The 18,984-nt window shown below is 45.9% G+C and overlaps 1 protein-coding gene across 1 annotated transcript in view; it reads right to left on the bottom strand.

Moving 5' to 3' along the window:
* Positions 1-7,341: 7,341 nt before the first annotated feature.
* The window catches only part of LOC135567322 (ras-related protein Rab-12-like), a 12,397-nt gene continuing 754 nt past the window's right edge, over positions 7,342-18,984 (bottom strand). Inside the window, exons 2-5 of the mRNA XM_065014746.1 lie at positions 13,638-13,776; positions 12,556-12,645; positions 10,554-10,658; positions 7,342-7,504 (exon numbers count right to left, since the gene is read on the bottom strand). Of these exons, the coding sequence (XP_064870818.1) occupies positions 7,397-7,504; positions 10,554-10,658; positions 12,556-12,645; positions 13,638-13,776 (442 nt within the window). The 3' untranslated portion in view covers positions 7,342-7,396. The remainder of the gene's footprint in view (positions 7,505-10,553; positions 10,659-12,555; positions 12,646-13,637; positions 13,777-18,984) is intronic.

The following is an 18,984-nucleotide window of genomic DNA, read 5'->3' as shown; positions in this document are numbered from 1 at the left end:
CACAGAATACACACTGAACAAAAATATAAACACAACATGCAACGATTTCAAATATTTTATTGAGTTACAGTTCACATGAGGACCTGGAACACGCTGTCGTACACAGTACAGTTCACATAAGGACCTGGAACACGCTGTCGTACACAGTACAGATCACATGAGGAAAACAGTCAATTGAAATAAATTGGGCTCTAATCTATGGATTCCACATGACTGGGAATACAGATCTGCATCTGTTGGTCACAGATACCTTTAATAAAGAGGTAGGGGTTTGGATCAGAACCAGTCAGTATCTGGTGTGGATCAGAACCAGTCAGTATCTGGTGTGGATCAGAACCAGTCAGTATCTGGTGTGGATCAGAACCAGTCAGTATCTGGTGTGGATCAGAACCAGTCAGTATCTGGTGTGGATCAGAACCAGTCAGTATCTGGTGTGGATCAGAACCAGTCAGTATCTGGTGTGGATCAGAACCAGTCAGTATCTGGTGTGGATCAGAACCAGTCAGTATCTGGTGTGACCATTTGTCTCATGCAGCGTGACACATCTCGTTCACATAGAATTGATCAGGATGTTGATTGTGGCCTGTGGAATGTTGTCCCACTCCTCTTCAATTAAGTTGTTGGATATTGGTGGGACCTGGAACACGCTGTCGTACACGTCAATCCAGAGCATCCCAAACATGCTCAATGGGTGACATGTATGGTGAGTATGCAGGCAATGGAAGAACTGGGACATGTTCAGCTTGCAGGAATTGTGTACAGATCCTTGTGACATGGGGCCGTGATGGTGGTGGGTGAATGGCACAACAATGGGCCTCAGGATCTCGTCACTGTCTCTCTGTGCATTCAAATTGCCATCGATAAAATGCAATTGTGTTTGTTGTCCGTAGCTTATGCCTTCCCATACCATAACCCAAAGGGGCACTCTGTTCACAACGTTGACATCAGCAAACCACTCGCCCACACGACGCCGTCTGCCCGGTACATTTGAATCTGGGATTCATCCGTGAAGATCACACTTCTCCAGCGACCATCGAACGTTTGCCCACTGAAGTCGGCTCCGACGCTGATCTGCAGTCAGGTCAAGACCCTGGTGAGGATGTGGAGGTCCTGGGCTGGCCTGGTGACACGTTCTGAGGTTGTGAGGCCGGTTGGAGGCGTCTTATGGTAGAGAAATTAAAATTATATTCTCTGGCAACAGCTCTGGTGGACATTCCTGCAGTCAGCATGCCAATTGCACGCTCCCTCAAAACTTGAGACATCTGTGTGTGGCATTGTGTTGTTTGACAAAAACTGCAGACTTTAGAGTGGCCTTTTATTGTCCCCAGCACAAGCACTGCACCTGTGTAATGATCATGCTGTTTAATCAGCTTCTTGATATGCCACACCTGTCAGGTGGATGGATTATCTTGGCGAAGGAGAAATGCTGACTAACGGGGGGATGTAAACTAATTTGTGTACAAAATCTGAGAAAAAAAAAGCTTTTTGTTCGTATGGAACATTTTGGAACATGTATGGAACATTTCTGGGATCTTTTATTTCAGGGACCAACACTTTACAGGTTGCGTTTATATTTTTTGTTAAGTGTATTTCAAATAAAAATACAATAAAATGTGTCTGACAGTAGTTGGTAATAAATATATATATATATATATATATCTCTTTAATTTTCACTTCATTAGTTAAAGAATGCCACAAGTTATAAATACCACAAATCCACTTTAAAAACATGCCAACTGTTTTCATCTTCCAAATAACGAATTGATTAATACAAAGCAGGGACGTCAACGACTTCAGGAAATTAACTGAAAAAGGGAAGTGACTTCTGGGTAGTCTGAAAAAGGGAAGTGACTTCTGGGTAGTCTGAAAAAGGGAAGTGACTTCTGGGTAGTCTGAAAAAGGAGAAGATATTTATCTTAAACATTTTTTTTTTTTTTACATGCTTGGATTTTAAAAACTCATATCACTTCCTGAATTAACTGACGCCAATCCCGATACAAAGTATAGTCTTTCATCTTTAGAGGGCACACATACTGTATGTCACAGAAGATTGCATTGTAAAGAGTATATGTAATCTGACACAGCACAGTATGGTAAGGCTTGTCTACAGGACAGAGATCATGGTTAATGCCATGTTAAATGTGTTAGTGTACATTTGTTTAATATCTGATCTCAATCGATCAATCTTGAATCAATCTTATAATCTTTTAATTGATTGTTAGAATGGGAAGCACAGATCAAGAATCAATCTAAAACATGTAACCAGGAGTGGAATTGAAGGAAAAATTAAAATGGCTAAGTTACCACATTTAGCTAAGTACTAGGAATTCAGCTCATTTTCCCCACCCATTTCCACCCTGCATGTAACCAATACCACATGCACCCCAAAACTCAGCACAAACGCTTCCAAGTGAAAACCACAAACGCCTTGCTTGCATGAACTCTAAAATACTAGAAGGTTCTAGAAGGGACCCCAATAATCAAGGTCCTAGAAGGGACCGCTATAATCAAGGTCCTAGAAGGGACTCCAATAATCAAGGTCCTAGAAGGGACCCCAATAATCAAGGTCCTAGAAGGGACCGCTATAATCAAGGTCCTAGAAGGGGCTGCTATAATCAAGGTCCTAGAAGGGACTCCAATAATCAAGGTCCTAGAAGGGACTCCAATAATCAAGGTCCTAGAAGGGACCCCAATAATCAAGGTCCTAGAAGGGGCTGCTATAATCAAGGTCCTAGAAGGGACTCCTATAATCAAGGTCCTAGAAGGGACTCCTATAATCAAGGTCCTAGAAGGGACTCCAATAATCAAGGTCCTAGAAGGGACCCCAATAATCAAGGTCCTAGAAGGGGCTGCTATAATCAAGGTCCTAGAAGGGACCCCAATAATCAAGGTCCTAGAAGGGATCCCAATAATCAAGGTCCTAGAAGGAACCCCAATAATCAAGGTACTAGAAGGGACCCCAATAATCAAGCAGAAAAAGCTAACAGCGCTGGTTAAATGACAGTTATGTATGAAGTAGGGACCCCTAGACACTAATCTAAAAAGGTCCATTTGTGTCTATTCCTCCCTAATTGCTCAAGGATTAGTACAGGTGGGTTACGTGTCATTGAATCAGTGCATTAGTGTATTTGACTTAGTTGTACTGACTAACCAATCAGCAGTGACCATTGGGGTTAGTAATAACAGTTGACTGAACAGGTATCAGGGTCAGGTGTATCACTGGACAAAATCTTTAGGTGCATAAATTAGCCAATCGATGATAAATAATGCAACTGGCAGACAAAGGTGTTTTTTAAAATTGATTAGATCAAGCAACTATTATTCTCTAGGGGTTTAGGATTCTTACGTAAAGTCTGTTAGCTTACTTCAAAATATATTTTTTAGCATATTGACCTAAACCATTATGCGTATATTGATAAAACATGTTGGAATCCCAATTTAAGCGAAAGACCAATGTGAGCGACACTCTTCTCGACACAAAAGAATCCGAACATTTATTTCAGTTTCAGTTGGTTGGTAGGCTTCAGATCTTAGGTTTATCTTTCAAACATTACTATGACAACTAGCTAATCTGGGCAGGATGGACTCTCTATAACTGGTCTGAAACATCATTAACTTCACATAGATATGTCTCTTTTCTGACAATTTCAATAGTGTCTGGTTGGGGTTTGATCAATGTAGACCGACAGCAGATGTAGACCTAGGCATTGAGGTTAATAGTTCATTATATATCAATCCATGAGTCAAGTTAAGGTCAATTCCGGGGTCATCCCAATACTGTTTGTGCAATTTGACACCACCAAACCTTTCCAACAACAATGGAATTGAAAAAAAAAAAATCTTATAGCGTTCGTCTTTCTAAATTCAGCGCATAAATGATAACATCTTTACGGAGGGGTCATCTTTAAGTGGTATTTCAACTCAGGGGAAGTGAAAACACGAGGAACTAACGGGCCTAGTTCTAACCATGAAAAACAGTCCCAGGCCTCTTTATTCCTCCTCCACCAAACTTTACAGTTGACACTATGTATTGGGGCAGGTAGCGTTCTTCTGGCAACTGTCAAACTCAGATTCTTCCGTTGGACTGCCAGATGGTGAAGTGTGATTCATCACTCCAGAGAACCCGTTCCCACTGTTCCAGAGTTTCAATCGCGGTGAGCTTTACAGCACTCCATCCGACGCTTGACATTGCGCATGGTGATCTTAGCCTTATGTGCAGTTGCTCCGCCATGGAAACTCATTTCATGAAGCTCCCGACGAACAGTTATTACGCTGACATTGCTTCGAGAAGTAGTTTGGAACTCGATAGTGAGTGTTGCAAACGAAGACAAACCATTTTTATGCACAATGTCCTTCAGCACTCGGCAGTCCCGTTCTGTGAGCTTGTGTGGTCTACCACTTCGCGGCTGAGCCGTTGTTGCTCCTAGGCGTTTCCACTTCACAATAACAGCACTTACAGTTGACCGGGGTCAGCTTTAGCAGGGCAGGAATTTAACAAACTGACTTGTTGGAAAGGTGCCATCCTATGACGGTGCCACGTTTAAAGTCACTGAGCTCTTCAGTAAGGCCATTCTACTGCCAATGATTGTCTATGGAGATTGCATGGCTGTGTGCTTGATTTTATACACCTGTCAGCAACGGGTGTGGCTGAAATAGCCAAACCACTCATTCGAAAGGGGTCTACATACTGTTGTGTATATAGTGTAGCTCCTGTCTTCATAGTGACTGTACGTAGCTACCTCCTGTCTTCATAGCGACTGTACGTAGCCTCCTCCAGTCTTCATAGTGACTGTACGTAGCCTCCTCCAGTCTTCATAGCAACTGTACGTAGCTACCGCCTCCTGTCTTCATAGCGACTGTACGTAGCTACCTCCTCCTGTCTTCATAGCGACTGTACGTAGCTACCTCCTCCCGTCTTCATAGTGACTGTACGTAGCCTCCTCCTCCTGTCTTCATAGCGACTGTACGTAGCCCCGTCTTCATAGCGACTGTACGTAGCCACCTCCTGTCTTCATAGCGACTGTACGTAGCCCCGTCTTCATAGCGACTGTACGTAGCCTCCTCCTCCTGTCTTCATAGCGACTGTACGTAGCCTCCTGTCTTCATAGCGACTGTACGTAGCCTCCTGTCTTCATAGTGACTGTATGTAGCCTCCTGTCTTCATAGTGACTGTACGTAGCCTCCTCCTCCTGTCTTCATAGCGACTGTACGTAGCCTCCTCCTGTCTTCATAGCGACTGTACGTAGCCTCCTCCTCCTGTCTTCATAGCGACTGTACGTAGCCTCCTCCTCCTGTCTTCATAGTGACTGTACGTAGCCTCCTCCTGTCTTCATAGCGACTGTACGTAGCCTCCTCCTCCTGTCTTCATAGTGACTGTACGTAGCCTCCTCCTGTCTTCATAGTGACTGTACGTAGCCTCCTCCTCCTGTCTTCATAGTGACTGTATGTAGCCTCCTCCCGTCTTCATAGTGACTGTATGTAGCCTCCTCCCGTCTTCATAGTGACTGTATGTAGCCTCCTCCCGTCTTCATAGTGACTGTACGTGGCCTCCTCCTGTCTTCATAGGACTGTACGTAGCCTCCTCCTTCTGTCTTCATAGGACTGTACGTAGATGCCTCAAAAACTACACTACCCATCAGCCACTGCACTTCGGTCCAGTCAAAAACATTGTCACTAGGCACCAAAACAGAAGAAAACAGACTGAAACAGGGGACTACCTGAATTGTCCAATCAGAAAACCTTTTCTCTGTTGCAAAAACGTTTTGCTACGGTGTGCACTAATGAATAGTACTGATAGGGTTCAACATTGAAACAAGGTTTGTTTTTATTCATCATTATTAGTGCTGCTAACTAATTTAATACTTTATTTTTACACTTACTCCCCCCACACACACACATTTTAGCATAGGAGTTTAACTAGCTGTCATGGATTATAGTGCAAAACATTACAATGAACAAACAGACCAGGAAACCATTCTAGGACACTCTTATAATACTGTAAGGCAAAGACGGACAGAAATGAACGCGACACACGAAAAAAACAACTACTGTTAAGGCTGTGTCATTATTGGTAGTGTAAATACACACGTCGAAATTCTTCACGAGGATCCTATCGATTTAAAATGAGTCCAATCCAAGACCGGGTCGCTTTTCTAAGTATATCTAGATGACTTCAGCCCTGAAAGACAGCTTTTCTCAACATGTTTCCATCGGACTCTAGACCCAATACTGTATCTAATTCAAGTTACTACGTGATAAATCAGGTTTAAAACGGTCTATGTGAAACTATATACGAGAAGATCTTCTATCTAATGTTGCAGTGTGCAATATGACAAGAATCCATGTTCCTTCCCGTACAGTAGAGAATAATGACTTTAGATGAGGAGAATCCATGTTCCTTCCTGTACAGTAGAGAATACTGACTTTAGAGGTAAGATATACTTAGTGCAGGGTCAGGAGCTCCACTCCCTCAGTGAAGTCAGGTGTGTGTGTGTTCCTCTTCTTTCTCAAGTTGTCCCCATGTGTGTGTGTGTGTGTGTGTGTCTGTGTCTGTGTGTGCGTGTATATGTAACCAGAGGAATCTCTACCTAGAAGGCACTTGGCTGCGAGGCACAGCTAGCCAAGCAGGCCCGTGGATGAGGTAGTCTGGGCAGGTGCGTGTGTACAGGTGCGTGTGGACAGGTGCGTGTGGACAGGTGCGTGTGGACAGGTGCGTGTGGACAGGTGCGTGTGGACAGGTGCGTGTGGACAGGTGTGCGTGGACAGGTGCGCGTGGACAGGTGCGCGTGGACAGGTGTGCGTGGACAGGTGTGCGTAGACAAAGGGACGTGGGGGGGGTGTTAGTGTGACGTGTCATATCATACAGCTACGGGATAGAAGTAGAAATGAGAGGACGCCGAATCGGTCAGAGAAGGGGTCAGAGAAGGGGTGTGACAGCATCGATCAGAGAAGGGGTGTCAGAGCGGGGGTCAGATAAGGGGTCAAGATAAGGGGTCAGATATGGGGTCAGAGCAGAGGGTACAAAGCTCCTTGCAGCAACAACTGACTCTTCGGATGCATCCCAAGTGGCACTCTATTCCTTATAAAAGGCCGCTGGTACAAAGTAGTGCACTATATATATATGGAAGCTATTTCCATTTGGAATGCAGCCTTTACTCTCCTCCTCCTGATATCGGACTTCTGCTTGGTTGTGCTGCCCTCTGGTGGCCAGAATGGTTGAGAGGAGAGATGTATGGAGGGGTGTAGTGGAGGGGGTGTAGTGGAGGGGTGTAGTGTAGTGAGGGGGTGTAGTCGAGGGGGTGTAGTCGAGGGGGTGTAGTCGAGGGGTGTGGTCGAGGGGTGTGGTCGAGGGGGTGTGGTCGAGGGGATGTGGTGGAGAGTTGAGAGGGGAGTCATCTCAGCAACAGTGCATGCGTGGCGGGTTGAGCTCGGGAGGCACTTCTGGTTCAGGCTGCAGAGACAGGATGCTGTTGGAGAGCTTCCTGTTGGGAATCTCTAGAGGCATCTGGTGACCAGAAGACAGAATAGGAAGTTAATAGGCAAGTCATGATTAGTGCTTCAGGTGGTGTGGAATATACCAAATGACTTACCAGTATTACAAGGGTATAATCAAGCAATAAGGCCCGGGGGGGGGGGGGGGGTAAATTGCCAATATACCACGGCTAAGGGCTGTTCTTAAGCACGACGCAACGCAGAGTCCCTGGATACAGCCCTTAGCCGTAGTATATTGACCATATATACCACAAACCACAAAGGTGCCTCATTGCTATTATAAACTGGTAACCAATGTAATTAGAGCAGTAAAAATATATGTTTTGTCATACCCGTGGTATACGGTCTGATATACTACAGCTGTCAGCCAATCAACCCCTTTGAGTCAATACATGTTAGAATCACCTTTGGCAGCGATTACAGCTGGGAGTGTTGTTGGGTAAAGTCGACCTGAATTGTAAGATATTTGCTTTTTATTCTTTAAAAGAATTCTTCAAGCTCGGTCAAGTTGGTTGTTGATCATTGCTAGACAGCCATTTTCAAGTCTTGCCATAGATTTTCAAGCTGATTTAAGTCAAAACGGTAACTAGGCCACTCGGGAACATTCAACGTCGTCTTGGTTAAGCAACTCCAGTGTTAACAGAGCATTCGAAAAGTATTCAGACCAGTTGACTTTTTCCACGTTACAGCCTTATTTTAAAAATGGATTAAATGAATAAAAAATTCTCAGCAATCTACACACAATACTCCATAATGACATCACAATACCCCATAATGACATCACAATACTCCATAATGACATCACAATACTCCATAATGACATCACAATACTCCATAATGACATCACAATACCCCATAATGACATCACAATACTCCATAATGACATCACAATACCCCATAATGACATCACAATACCCCATAATGACATCACAATACCCCATAATGACATCACAATACCCCATAATGACATCACAATACCCCATAATGACATCACAATACCCCATAATGACATCACAATACCCCATAATGACATCACAATACCCCATAATGACATCACAATACCCCATAATGACATCACAATACCCCATAATGACATCACAATACTCCATAATGACATCACAATACCCCATAATGACATCACAATACCCCATAATGACATCACAATACCCCATAATGACATCACAATACCCCATAATGACATCACAATACTCCATAATGACATCACAATACCCCATAATGACATCACAATACCCCATAATGACAAAGCGAAAACCGTTTTTTTAGAAAATTTCTGCTCATTTATTGACATAGGTATTCAGACCCGTTGCTATGAGACTAGAAATTGAGCTCAGATGCATCCTGATTCCATTGATCATCCTTGAGATGTTTCTACAACTTGATTGGAGTCTAACTGTGGTAAATTCAATTGATTGGACATGATTTGGAAAGGCACACACCTGTCTATATAAGGTCCCACAGTTGATAGTGGGTGTCAGAGCAAAGCCATGAGGTCGAAGGAATTGTCTGTAGAGCCCCGAGACAAGATTGTGTCAAGGAACATTATGTAAATGAGTTATTTCAGTATAATAAATTAGCAAAACATTTTTAAAAACCTGTCTTTGCTTTTATCATTATGGGGTATTGTGTGTAGATTGATGAGGGAAAAATACAATTTAATCCTTGTGTTTTAGGATATTGTGTTGCTGAAAGGTGAATTAATCTCCCAGTGTCTGGTGGAAAGCAGACAACCAGGTTTTTTAATTTTAAAAAATTTAAATACACTGAGTGGACAAATCATTAGGAACACCTGCTTTTCCCATGACACAGACTGACCAGGTGAATCCAGGTGAAAGCTATGATCCCTTATTGATGTCACTTGTTAAATCCTCTTCAATCAGTGTAGATGAAGGGGAGGAGACATGTAGATGATGAAGGGGAGGGGACATGTAGCTGAAGGGGAGGAGACATGTAGCTGAAGGGGAGGAGACATGTAGCTGAAGGGGAGGAGACATGTAGCTGAAGGGGAGACGACATGTAGCTGAAGGGGAGGAGACATGTAGATGATGAAGGGGAGGAGACATGTAGATGATGAAGGGGAGGAGACATGTAGATGATGAAGGGGAGGAGACATGTAGATGATGAAGGGGAGGAGACATGTAGATGATGAAGGGGAGGAGACATGTAGATGATGAAGGGGAGGAGACATGTAGATGATGAAGGGGAGGAGACATGTAGATGATGAAGGGGAGGAGACATGTAGATGATGAAGGGGAGGGACATGTAGATGATGAAGGGGAGGGGACATGTAGATGATGAAGGGGAGGGACATGTAGATGATGAAGGGGAGGGGACATGTAGATGATGAAGGGAGGGGACATGTAGATGATGAAGGGGAGGGGACATGTAGATGATGAAGGGGAGGGGACATGTAGATGATGAAGGGGAGGGGACATGTAGATGAAGGGGAGGGGACATGTAGATGAAGGGGAGGGGACATGTAGATGAAGGGGAGGGGACATGTAGATGATGAAGGTGGGAGGGGACATGTAGATGATGAGGGGAGGGGACATGTAGATGAAGGGGAGGGGACATGTAGATGAAGGGGAGGGGACATGTAGATGAAGGGGAGGGGACATGTAGATGAAGGGGAGGGGACATGTAGATGAAGTGGAGGGGACATGTAGATGAAGGGGAGGAGACATGTAGATGAAGGGGAGGAGACGGGTCAAGCGGTGAGACATGGATTGTGTCTGTGTGTCATTCAGAGGGTGAACGGGCAAGACAAAATATTAAAAGTGCCTTTGAACTGGGTATGGTAGTAGGTGGCAGGCGCACCGGTTTGTGTCAAGAACTGCAACACTGCTGGGGTTTTTCACACTCAGCAGTTTCCTGTTTGTATCAAGAATGATCCACCACACAAAGGACATCCAGCCAACTTGACACAACTGTGAGGAAGCATTGGAGTCAACATGGGCCAGCATCCCTTGTCCACACAGTGTAGGTCGCAGGTCAACAAAATAAGCGCCGTATAGTTAAATAGAACAGGGAGGATTCCTACTCACCTTTGCTAGAATGTCGTCCACTAGTTTCAGAAAGCACTCCTCCACGTTAAAGTTATCCTTGGCACTAGCCTCGCAGAAACGCATCCCAGATATCCTGGAGGTAAACTGGGAACCCGAGACATGATGATACCAAAGTCAAAATCTATCAATTAAAATCAATCAATTATAAAATCATAGAATTATGAGTCAATTGATATTATTTTCCCGGGGTTTGAGATCTTGTACAGTACTGTGATGTGGTGTACATTAGTACTGTGATGTACATTAGTACTGTGATGTGATGTACATTAGTACTGTGATGTGATGTATATTAGTACTGTGATGTGATGTACATTAGTACTGTGATGTACATTAGTACTGTGATGTGGTGTACATTAGTACTGTGATGTGGTGTACATTAGTACTGTGTGATGTACATTAGTACTGTGTGATGTACATTAGTACTGTGTGATGTACATTAGTACTGTGTGATGTACATTAGTACTGTGTGATGTACATTAGTACTGTGATGTACATTAGTACTGTGATGTACATTAGTACTGTGGTGTACATTAGTACTGTGGTGTACATTAGTACTGTGGTGTACTTTAGTACTGTGGTGTACTTTAGTACTGTGGTGTACTTTAGTACTGTGATGTGATGTACATTAGTACTGTGATGTGATGTACATTAGTACTGTATGATGTACATTAGTACTGTGGTGTACATTAGTACTGTGATGTGATGTACATTAGTACTGTGATGTGATGTACATTAGTACTGTGATGTGATGTACATTAGTACTGTGATGTGATGTACATTAGTACTGTGATGTGATGTACATTAGTACTGTGGTGTACATTAGTACTGTGGTGTACGTTAGTACTGTGGTGTACGTTAGTACTGTGGTGTACATTAGTACTGTGGTGTACATTAGTACTGTGGTGTACATTAGTACTGTGGTGTACATTAGTACTGTGGTGTACATTAGTACTGTGATGTGGTGTACATTAGTACTGTGTGATGTACATTAGTACTGTGGTGTACATTAGTACTGTGATGTACATTAGTACTGTGATGTGATGTACATTAGTACTGTGATGTGATGTACATTAGTACTGTGGTGTACATTAGTACTGTGGTGTACGTTAGTACTGTGGTGTACGTTAGTACTGTGGTGTACGTTAGTACTGTGGTGTACATTAGTACTGTGATGTACATTAGTACTGTGATGTACATTAGTACTGTGATGTGATGTACATTAGTACTGTGATGTGATGTACATTAGTACTGTGATGTGATGTACATTAGTACTGTGATGTGATGTACATTAGTACTGTGATGTACATTAGTACTGTGATGTATATTAGTACTGTGATGTGATGTACAGTACTGTGATGTGATGTACAGTACTGTGATGTGATGTACAGTACTGTGATGTGATGTACAGTACTGTGATGTGATGTACAGTACTGTGATGTATATTAGTACTGTGATGTACAGTAGTACTGTGATGTGACGTACATTAGTACTGTGACGTACATTAGTACTGTGGTGTACATTAGTACTGTGATGTACATTAGTACTGTGATGTACATTAGTACTGTGATGTGATGTACATTAGTACTGTGATGTGATGTACATTAGTACTGTGGTGTGATGTACATTAGTACTGTGGTGTACATTAGTACTGTGGTGTACATTAGTACTGTGGTGTACATTAGTACTGTGGTGTACATTACTACTGTGGTGTACATTAGTACTGTGATGTGCATTAGTACTGTGATGTGCATTAGTACTGTGATGTGCATTAGTACTGTGATGTACATTAGTACTGTGATGTGCATTAGTACTGTGGTGTGCATTAGTACTGTGGTGCGCATTAGTACTGTGATGCTCTACACAATAATCTGTTAAATACATCAGTGAAGATTAGAAGTGAAGAAAACCCACTGACTTGGGGAAATTTCCTCTCAGTGAAGGTTTTTCCTGTCAACTGATTGTAGATCAGTATTAGACTCACCCTCTCCGCAGTCTGTTTAGTGACGATGCGGTCCGTCTCACAGTCCAGCTTGTTCCCCACCAGCAGCAGCTCTGCCTCTTCTGAAGCATACTGGCCAATGACAGATAGGAGAGAGATGAGATGCGTGTACTGTGTACTACTCCCTTAACAGAAGCTCTAACCAGCATAGAAAGAGCATCCCGGAGTTGGCTCTTCACTGTTGACGTTGAGACAGGTGTTTTGAGGGTACTATTTAATGAAGCTGCCAGTTGAGGACTTGTGAGGCGTCTGTTTCTCAAACTAGACACTCTAATGTACTCGTCTTCTTGCTCTGTTGTGCACCGGGGCCTCGCACTCTTCTTTCTATTCTGGTTAGAGCCAGTTTGCGCTGTTCTGTGAAGGGAGTAGTACACAGCGTTGTACGAGATCTTCAGTTTCTTGGCAATTTCTCGCATGGAATAGCCTTCATTTCTCAGAACAAGAATAGACTGACAAGTTTCAGAAGAAAGTTATTTGTTTCTGGACATTTTGAGCCTGTAATCGAACACACAAATGCTGATGCTCCAGATACTCAACTAGTCTAAAGAAGGCCGTTTTATTGCTTCTTTAAATCAGGACAACAGTTTTCAGCTGTGCCAACATAATTTCCAAAGGGTTTTCTAATGATCAATTAGCCTTTTAAAATGATAAACTTGGATTAGCTAACATTATGTGCCATTGGAACACAGGAGTGATGGCTGCTGATATTGGACCTCTGTACACCTATGTAGATATTCCATTAAAAATCAGCCGTTTCCAGCTACAATAGTCATTTACAACATTAACAATGTCGACACTGTATTTCTGATCAATTTGATGTTATTTTAATGGACCATTTTTTTTATTTTTTTTCATTTTCAAAAACAAGGCCATTTTCTAAGTGACCCCAAACTTTTGAACGGTAGTGTATATTACTGTAGTAACAGAGAGGAGAAGAGAGGTAATGTGGCCCATCCCAGTGCTGTTCCGGGCTGGTCCTTTGTGCCTAGTACTACATCATGATTTCTGTTATCAATGATAATCCACGATGATGTAAGGTAATGTATTGATAATATCCCTTTTACCTTGTCGATCATCTTCATCCACTTGGGAAGGTCGTCAAACGTTTCCTGCTTGGTGATGTCATAGACCAGTACTATGCCTTTGGCCCCACGGTAGTAGGCTGAGGTTATACTGTTGAACCTCTCCTGACCAGCTGTATCCCTGGAGGTACAGGACACGTCACATATCAGACTGGATCCATGAGTTAGAGACAGGACACACATCAGACTGGATCTATTAGAGACAGGACACATATCAGACTGGATCTATGAGTTATAGACAGGACACACATCAGACTGGATCTATGAGTTAGAGACAGGACACACATCACATATCAGACTGGATCCATGAGTTAGAGACAGGACACATAGACTGGATCTATTAGTTAGAGACAGGACACACATCAGACTGGATCTATGAGTTAGAGACAGGACACATCACTTATCAGACTGGATCTATGAGTTAAAGACAGGACACACAGAATGGATCTATGAGTTAAAGACAGGACACACAGACTGGATCTATGAGTTAGAGACAGGACACACAGACTGGATCTATGAGTTAAAGACAGGACACGTCACATATCAGACTGGATCCATGAGTTAGAGACAGGACACACATCAGACTGGATCTATGAGTTAGAGACAGGACACACATCAGACTGGATCCATGAATTAGAGACAGGACACACATCAGACTGGATCCCATGAGTTAGAGACAGCACACACATCACATATCAGACTGGATCCATGAGTTAGAGAAAGGACACACATCAGACTGGATCTATGAGTTAGAAACAGCACACACATCACATATCAGACTGGATCCATGAGTTAGAGAAAGGACACACATCAGACTGGATCTATGAGTTAGAAACAGGACACACATCACATATCAGACCGGAGCTATGAGTTAGGGCCATGAGGTTTTCCAGACCAAGTCACCTGACATGACCTGGGAAAACAAGGCCCTATTTAAAGCTAATAACATGGGTTGGTCAGGGAAAACTGGGCCCTAGTTAAAGCTAATAACATGGGTTGGTCAGGGAAAACTGGGCCCTAGTTAAAGCTAATAACATGGGTTGGTCAGGGAAAACTGGGCCCTAGTTAAAGCTAATAACATGGGTTGGTCAGGGAAAACTGGGCCCTAGTTAAAGCTAATAACAAACAAAGAAATTGCTGAACTTCATGTGAATTAATTTCCATATACAAATCTAGCCAACTATGGTGCAGAGGTAAACAGACTGTCAGTCAATCCGCCAGCCAGTCAGTCAGTCAGTCCGCCAGTCAGTCAGTCAGTCAGTCAGTCAGTCAGCCAGCCAGCCAGTCAGTCCGCCAGCCAGTCAGTCAGTCAGTCCGCCAGCCAGCCAGCCAGTCAGTCAGTCCGCCAGCCAATCAGTCAGTCAGTCCGCCAGCCAATCAGTCCGCCAGTCTGCCAGCCAGCCAGTCTGCCAGCCAGTCACTCTGCCAGCCAGCCAGTCTGCCAGCCAGCCAGTCCGCCAGCCAGCCAGTCAGTCTGCCAGCCAGCCAGTCCGCCAGCCAGCCCGCGTATGAGCAGCAGTAGAGAAGTAGAAGTGACAGAGCAGGGTTAGATGTTGCCTCCCATGAAGTGGTTAGGGCTGACAGACAGGCCAAGAGAGAGGTTAGGGCTGACAGACAGGCTAAGAGAGAGGTTAGATGTTGCCTCCCATGAAGTGGTTAGGGCTGACAGACAGGCCAAGAGAGAGGTTAGGGCTGACAGACAGGCTAAGAGAGAGGTTAGGGCTGACAGACAGGCTAAGAGAGAGGTTAGGGCTGACAGACAGGCCAAGAGAGAGGTTAGGGCTGACAGACAAGCCAAGAGAGAGGTTAGGGCTGACAGACAGGCCAAGAGAGAGGTTAGGGCTGACAGACATGCCAAGAAAGAGGTTAGGGCTGACAGACAAGCCAAGAGAGAGGTTAGGGCTGACAGACAGGCCAAGAGAGAGGTTAGGGCTGACAGACAAGCCAAGAGAGAAAAGTTAAGGCTGACTGACAAAAAGAGAGAGGTTAGGGTTGACTGACACAGTGACGGAGCCTCAGCCAAGACCAGGTGGTGAGAGACATGATGACACCAGCCAGTAGGCAGACAGTCGTCCTGAACTGATGGGGGGATGGGTGGAGGTAGGGACACGAGACATGATGACACCAGCCAGTAGGCAGACAGTCGTCCTGAACTGATGGGGGGATGGGTGGAGGTAGGGACACAGACATGATGACACCAGCCAGTAGGCAGACAGTCGTCCTGAACTGATGGGGGATGGGTGGAGGTAGGGACACGAGACATGATGACACCAGCCAGTAGGCAGACAGTCGTCCTGAACTGATGGGGGATGGGTGGAGGTAGGGACACGAGACATGATGACACCAGCCAGTAGGCAGACAGTCGTCCTGAACTGATGGGGGGATGGGTGGAGGTAGGGACACGAGACATGATGACACCAGCCAGTAGGCAGACAGTCGTCCTGAACTGATGGGGGATGGGTGGAGGTAGGGACACGAGACATGATGACACCAGCCAGTAGGCAGACAGTCATCCTGAACTGATGGGGGATGGGTGGAGGTAGGGACACGAGACATGATGACACCAGCCAGTAGGCAGACAGTCGTCCTGAACTGATGGGGGATGGGTGGAGGTAGGGACACGAGACATGATGACACCAGCCAGTAGGCAGACAGTCGTCCTGAACTGATGGGGGGATGGGTGGAGGTAGGGACACGAGACATGATGACACCAGCCAGTAGGCAGACAGTTGTCCTTAACTGATGGGGGATGGGTGGAGGTAGGGACACGAGACATGATGACACCAGCCAGTAGGCAGACAGTCTTCCTGAACTGATGGGGGATGGGTGGAGGTAGGGACACGAGACATGATGACACCAGCCAGTAGGCAGACAGTCGTCCTGAACTGATGGGGGGGATGGGTGGAGGTAGGGACACGAGACATGATGACACCAGCCAGTAGGCAGACAGTTGTCCTGAACTGATGGGGGGGATGGGTGGAGGTAGGGACACGAGACATGATGACACCAGCCAGTAGGCAGACAGTCGTCCTGAACTGATGGGGGGATGGGTGGAGGTAGGGACACGAGACATGATGACACCAGCCAGTAGGCAGACAGTCGTCCTGAACCGACGGGGGGATGGGTGGAGGTAGGGACACGAGAGATTGGGAGTGGATGAGGGTAGTAAGTGGGACGAGGTCGGTAAAACAGAACACATTGTGTTATCAGTGAAGGTTATGCACACATTTCAGCCCAGGTAGCAGTCACACACTCATCCTACATGGCAACATCAGCATGTGTAGCTACAGTATCTGTGGTGTCATGTAGCCGTAGCATGAAAAGGTCAGCTACTCTGTGCAGCGGAAGGTAACTGAACACAGAACGGTCGATTACTGTCGACTGAAGCGTCACTTAATGTTGTATGTCAGGGGTCATCAAACTACATTCAGCCACGGGACAATGTCTTCTTGAGTGGACGGTCAGGGGGCCGGATCATAACGGCTAGCGTAGCCTAGTGGTCAGGGGGCCAGATCATAACGGCTAGCGTAGCCTAGTGGTCAGGGGGTCAGATCATAACGGCTAACGTAGCCTAGTGGTCAGGGGGCCAGATCATAACGGCTAGCGTAGCCTAGTGGTTAGAGTGGAGGGTCAGGGGGCCAGATCATAACGGCTAGCGTAGCCTAGTGGTCAGGGGGCCAGATCATAACGGCTAGCGTAGCCTAGTGGTTAGAGTGGAGGGTCAGGGGGCCAGATCATAACGGCTAGCGTAGCCTAGTGGTTAGAGTGGAGGGTCAGGGGGCCGGATCATAACGGCTAGCGTAGCCTAGTGGTCAGGGGGCCAGATCATAACGGCTAGCGTAGCCTAGTGGTCAGGGGGCCAGATCATAACGGCTAGCGTAGCCTAGTGGTCAGGGGGCCAGATCATAATAGCTAGCGTAGCCTAGTGGTCAGGGGGCCAGATCATAACGGCTAGCGTAGCCTAGTGGTCAGGGGGCCAGATCATAACGGCTAGCGTAGCCTAGTGGTCAGGGGCCGGATCATAACGGCTAGCGTAGCCTAGTGGTCAGGGGGCCAGATCATAACGGCTAGCGTAGCCTAGTGGTCAGGGGGCCAGATCATAACGGCTAGCGTAGCCTAGTGGTTAGAGTGGAGGGTCAGGGGGCCAGATCATAACGGCTAGCGTAGCCTAGTGGTTAGAGTGGAGGGGCGGCAGCGTAGCCTAGTGGTTAGAGGGGAGGGGCGGCAGGTAGCCTAGTGGTTAGAGGGGAGGGGCGGCAGGCAGCCTAGTGGTTAGAGTGGAGGGACGGCAGGTAGACTAGTGGTTAGAGTGGAGGGACGGCAGGTAGACTAGTGGTTAGAGTGGAGGGACGGCAGGTAGACTAGTGGTTAGAGTGGAGGGACGACAGGTAGACTAGTGGTTAGAGTGGAGGGACGGCAGGTAGACTAGTGGTTAGAGTGGAGGGGCGGCAGGCAGCCTAGTGGTCAGGGGGCCAGATCATAACGGCTAGCGTAGCCTAGTGGTCAGGGGGCCAGATCATAACGGCTAGCGTAGCCTAGTGGTTAGAGGGGAGGGGCGGCAGCGTAGCCTAGTGGTTAGAGGGGAGGGGCGGCAGGTAGCCTAGTGGTTAGAGTGGAGGGGCGGCAGGTAGACTAGTGGTTAGAGTGGAGGGGCGGCAGGCAGCCTAGTGGTTAGAGTGGAGGGACGGCAGGTAGACTAGTGGTTAGAGGGGAGGGGCGGGCGGCAGGTAGCCTAGTGGTTAGAGGGCGGGCGGCAGGTAGACTAGTGGTTAGAGGGAGGGCGGCAGCGTAGCCTAGTGGTTAGAGGGGAGGGGTGGCAGCGTAGCCTAGTGGTTAGAGTGGAGGGGTGGCAGGTAGACTAGTGGTTAGAGGGGAGGGGCGGCAGCGTAGCCTATTGGTTAGAGTGGAGGGGTGGCAGGTAGCCTAGTGGTTAGAGGGGAGGGGCGGCAACGTAGCCTTGTGGTTAGAGGGGAGGGGCGGCAGCGTAGCCTAGTGGTTAGAGTGGAGGGGCGGCAGGGTAGCCTAATGGTTAGATGGGAGGGGCGGCAGGTAGCGTAGTGGTTAGAGCGTTGGGCCAGTAACCGAAAGGTTGCTAGATCGAATCCCTGAGCTGACAAGGTAAAAAAAATCTGTTGTTCCGCCCCTGAACAAGGCAGTTTAACCCACTGTTCCTAGGCAGTCATTGAAAACAAGAATTTGTTGAAATTATAAGAATTTGTTCTTAAATGACTTGCCTAGTTAAATAAATGGTGAAGTAAAAAAATATTTTACTGAGTTACCGTTCATATGAGGAAATCAGTCAATTGAAATAAATCAATTAGACCCTAAT

Source organism: Oncorhynchus nerka, unplaced genomic scaffold, assembly GCF_034236695.1.
Source record: "Oncorhynchus nerka isolate Pitt River unplaced genomic scaffold, Oner_Uvic_2.0 unplaced_scaffold_2146, whole genome shotgun sequence".
NCBI lineage: Eukaryota > Metazoa > Chordata > Actinopteri > Salmoniformes > Salmonidae > Oncorhynchus > Oncorhynchus nerka.
This window is presented reverse-complemented; position numbering and strand designations above follow the sequence as displayed.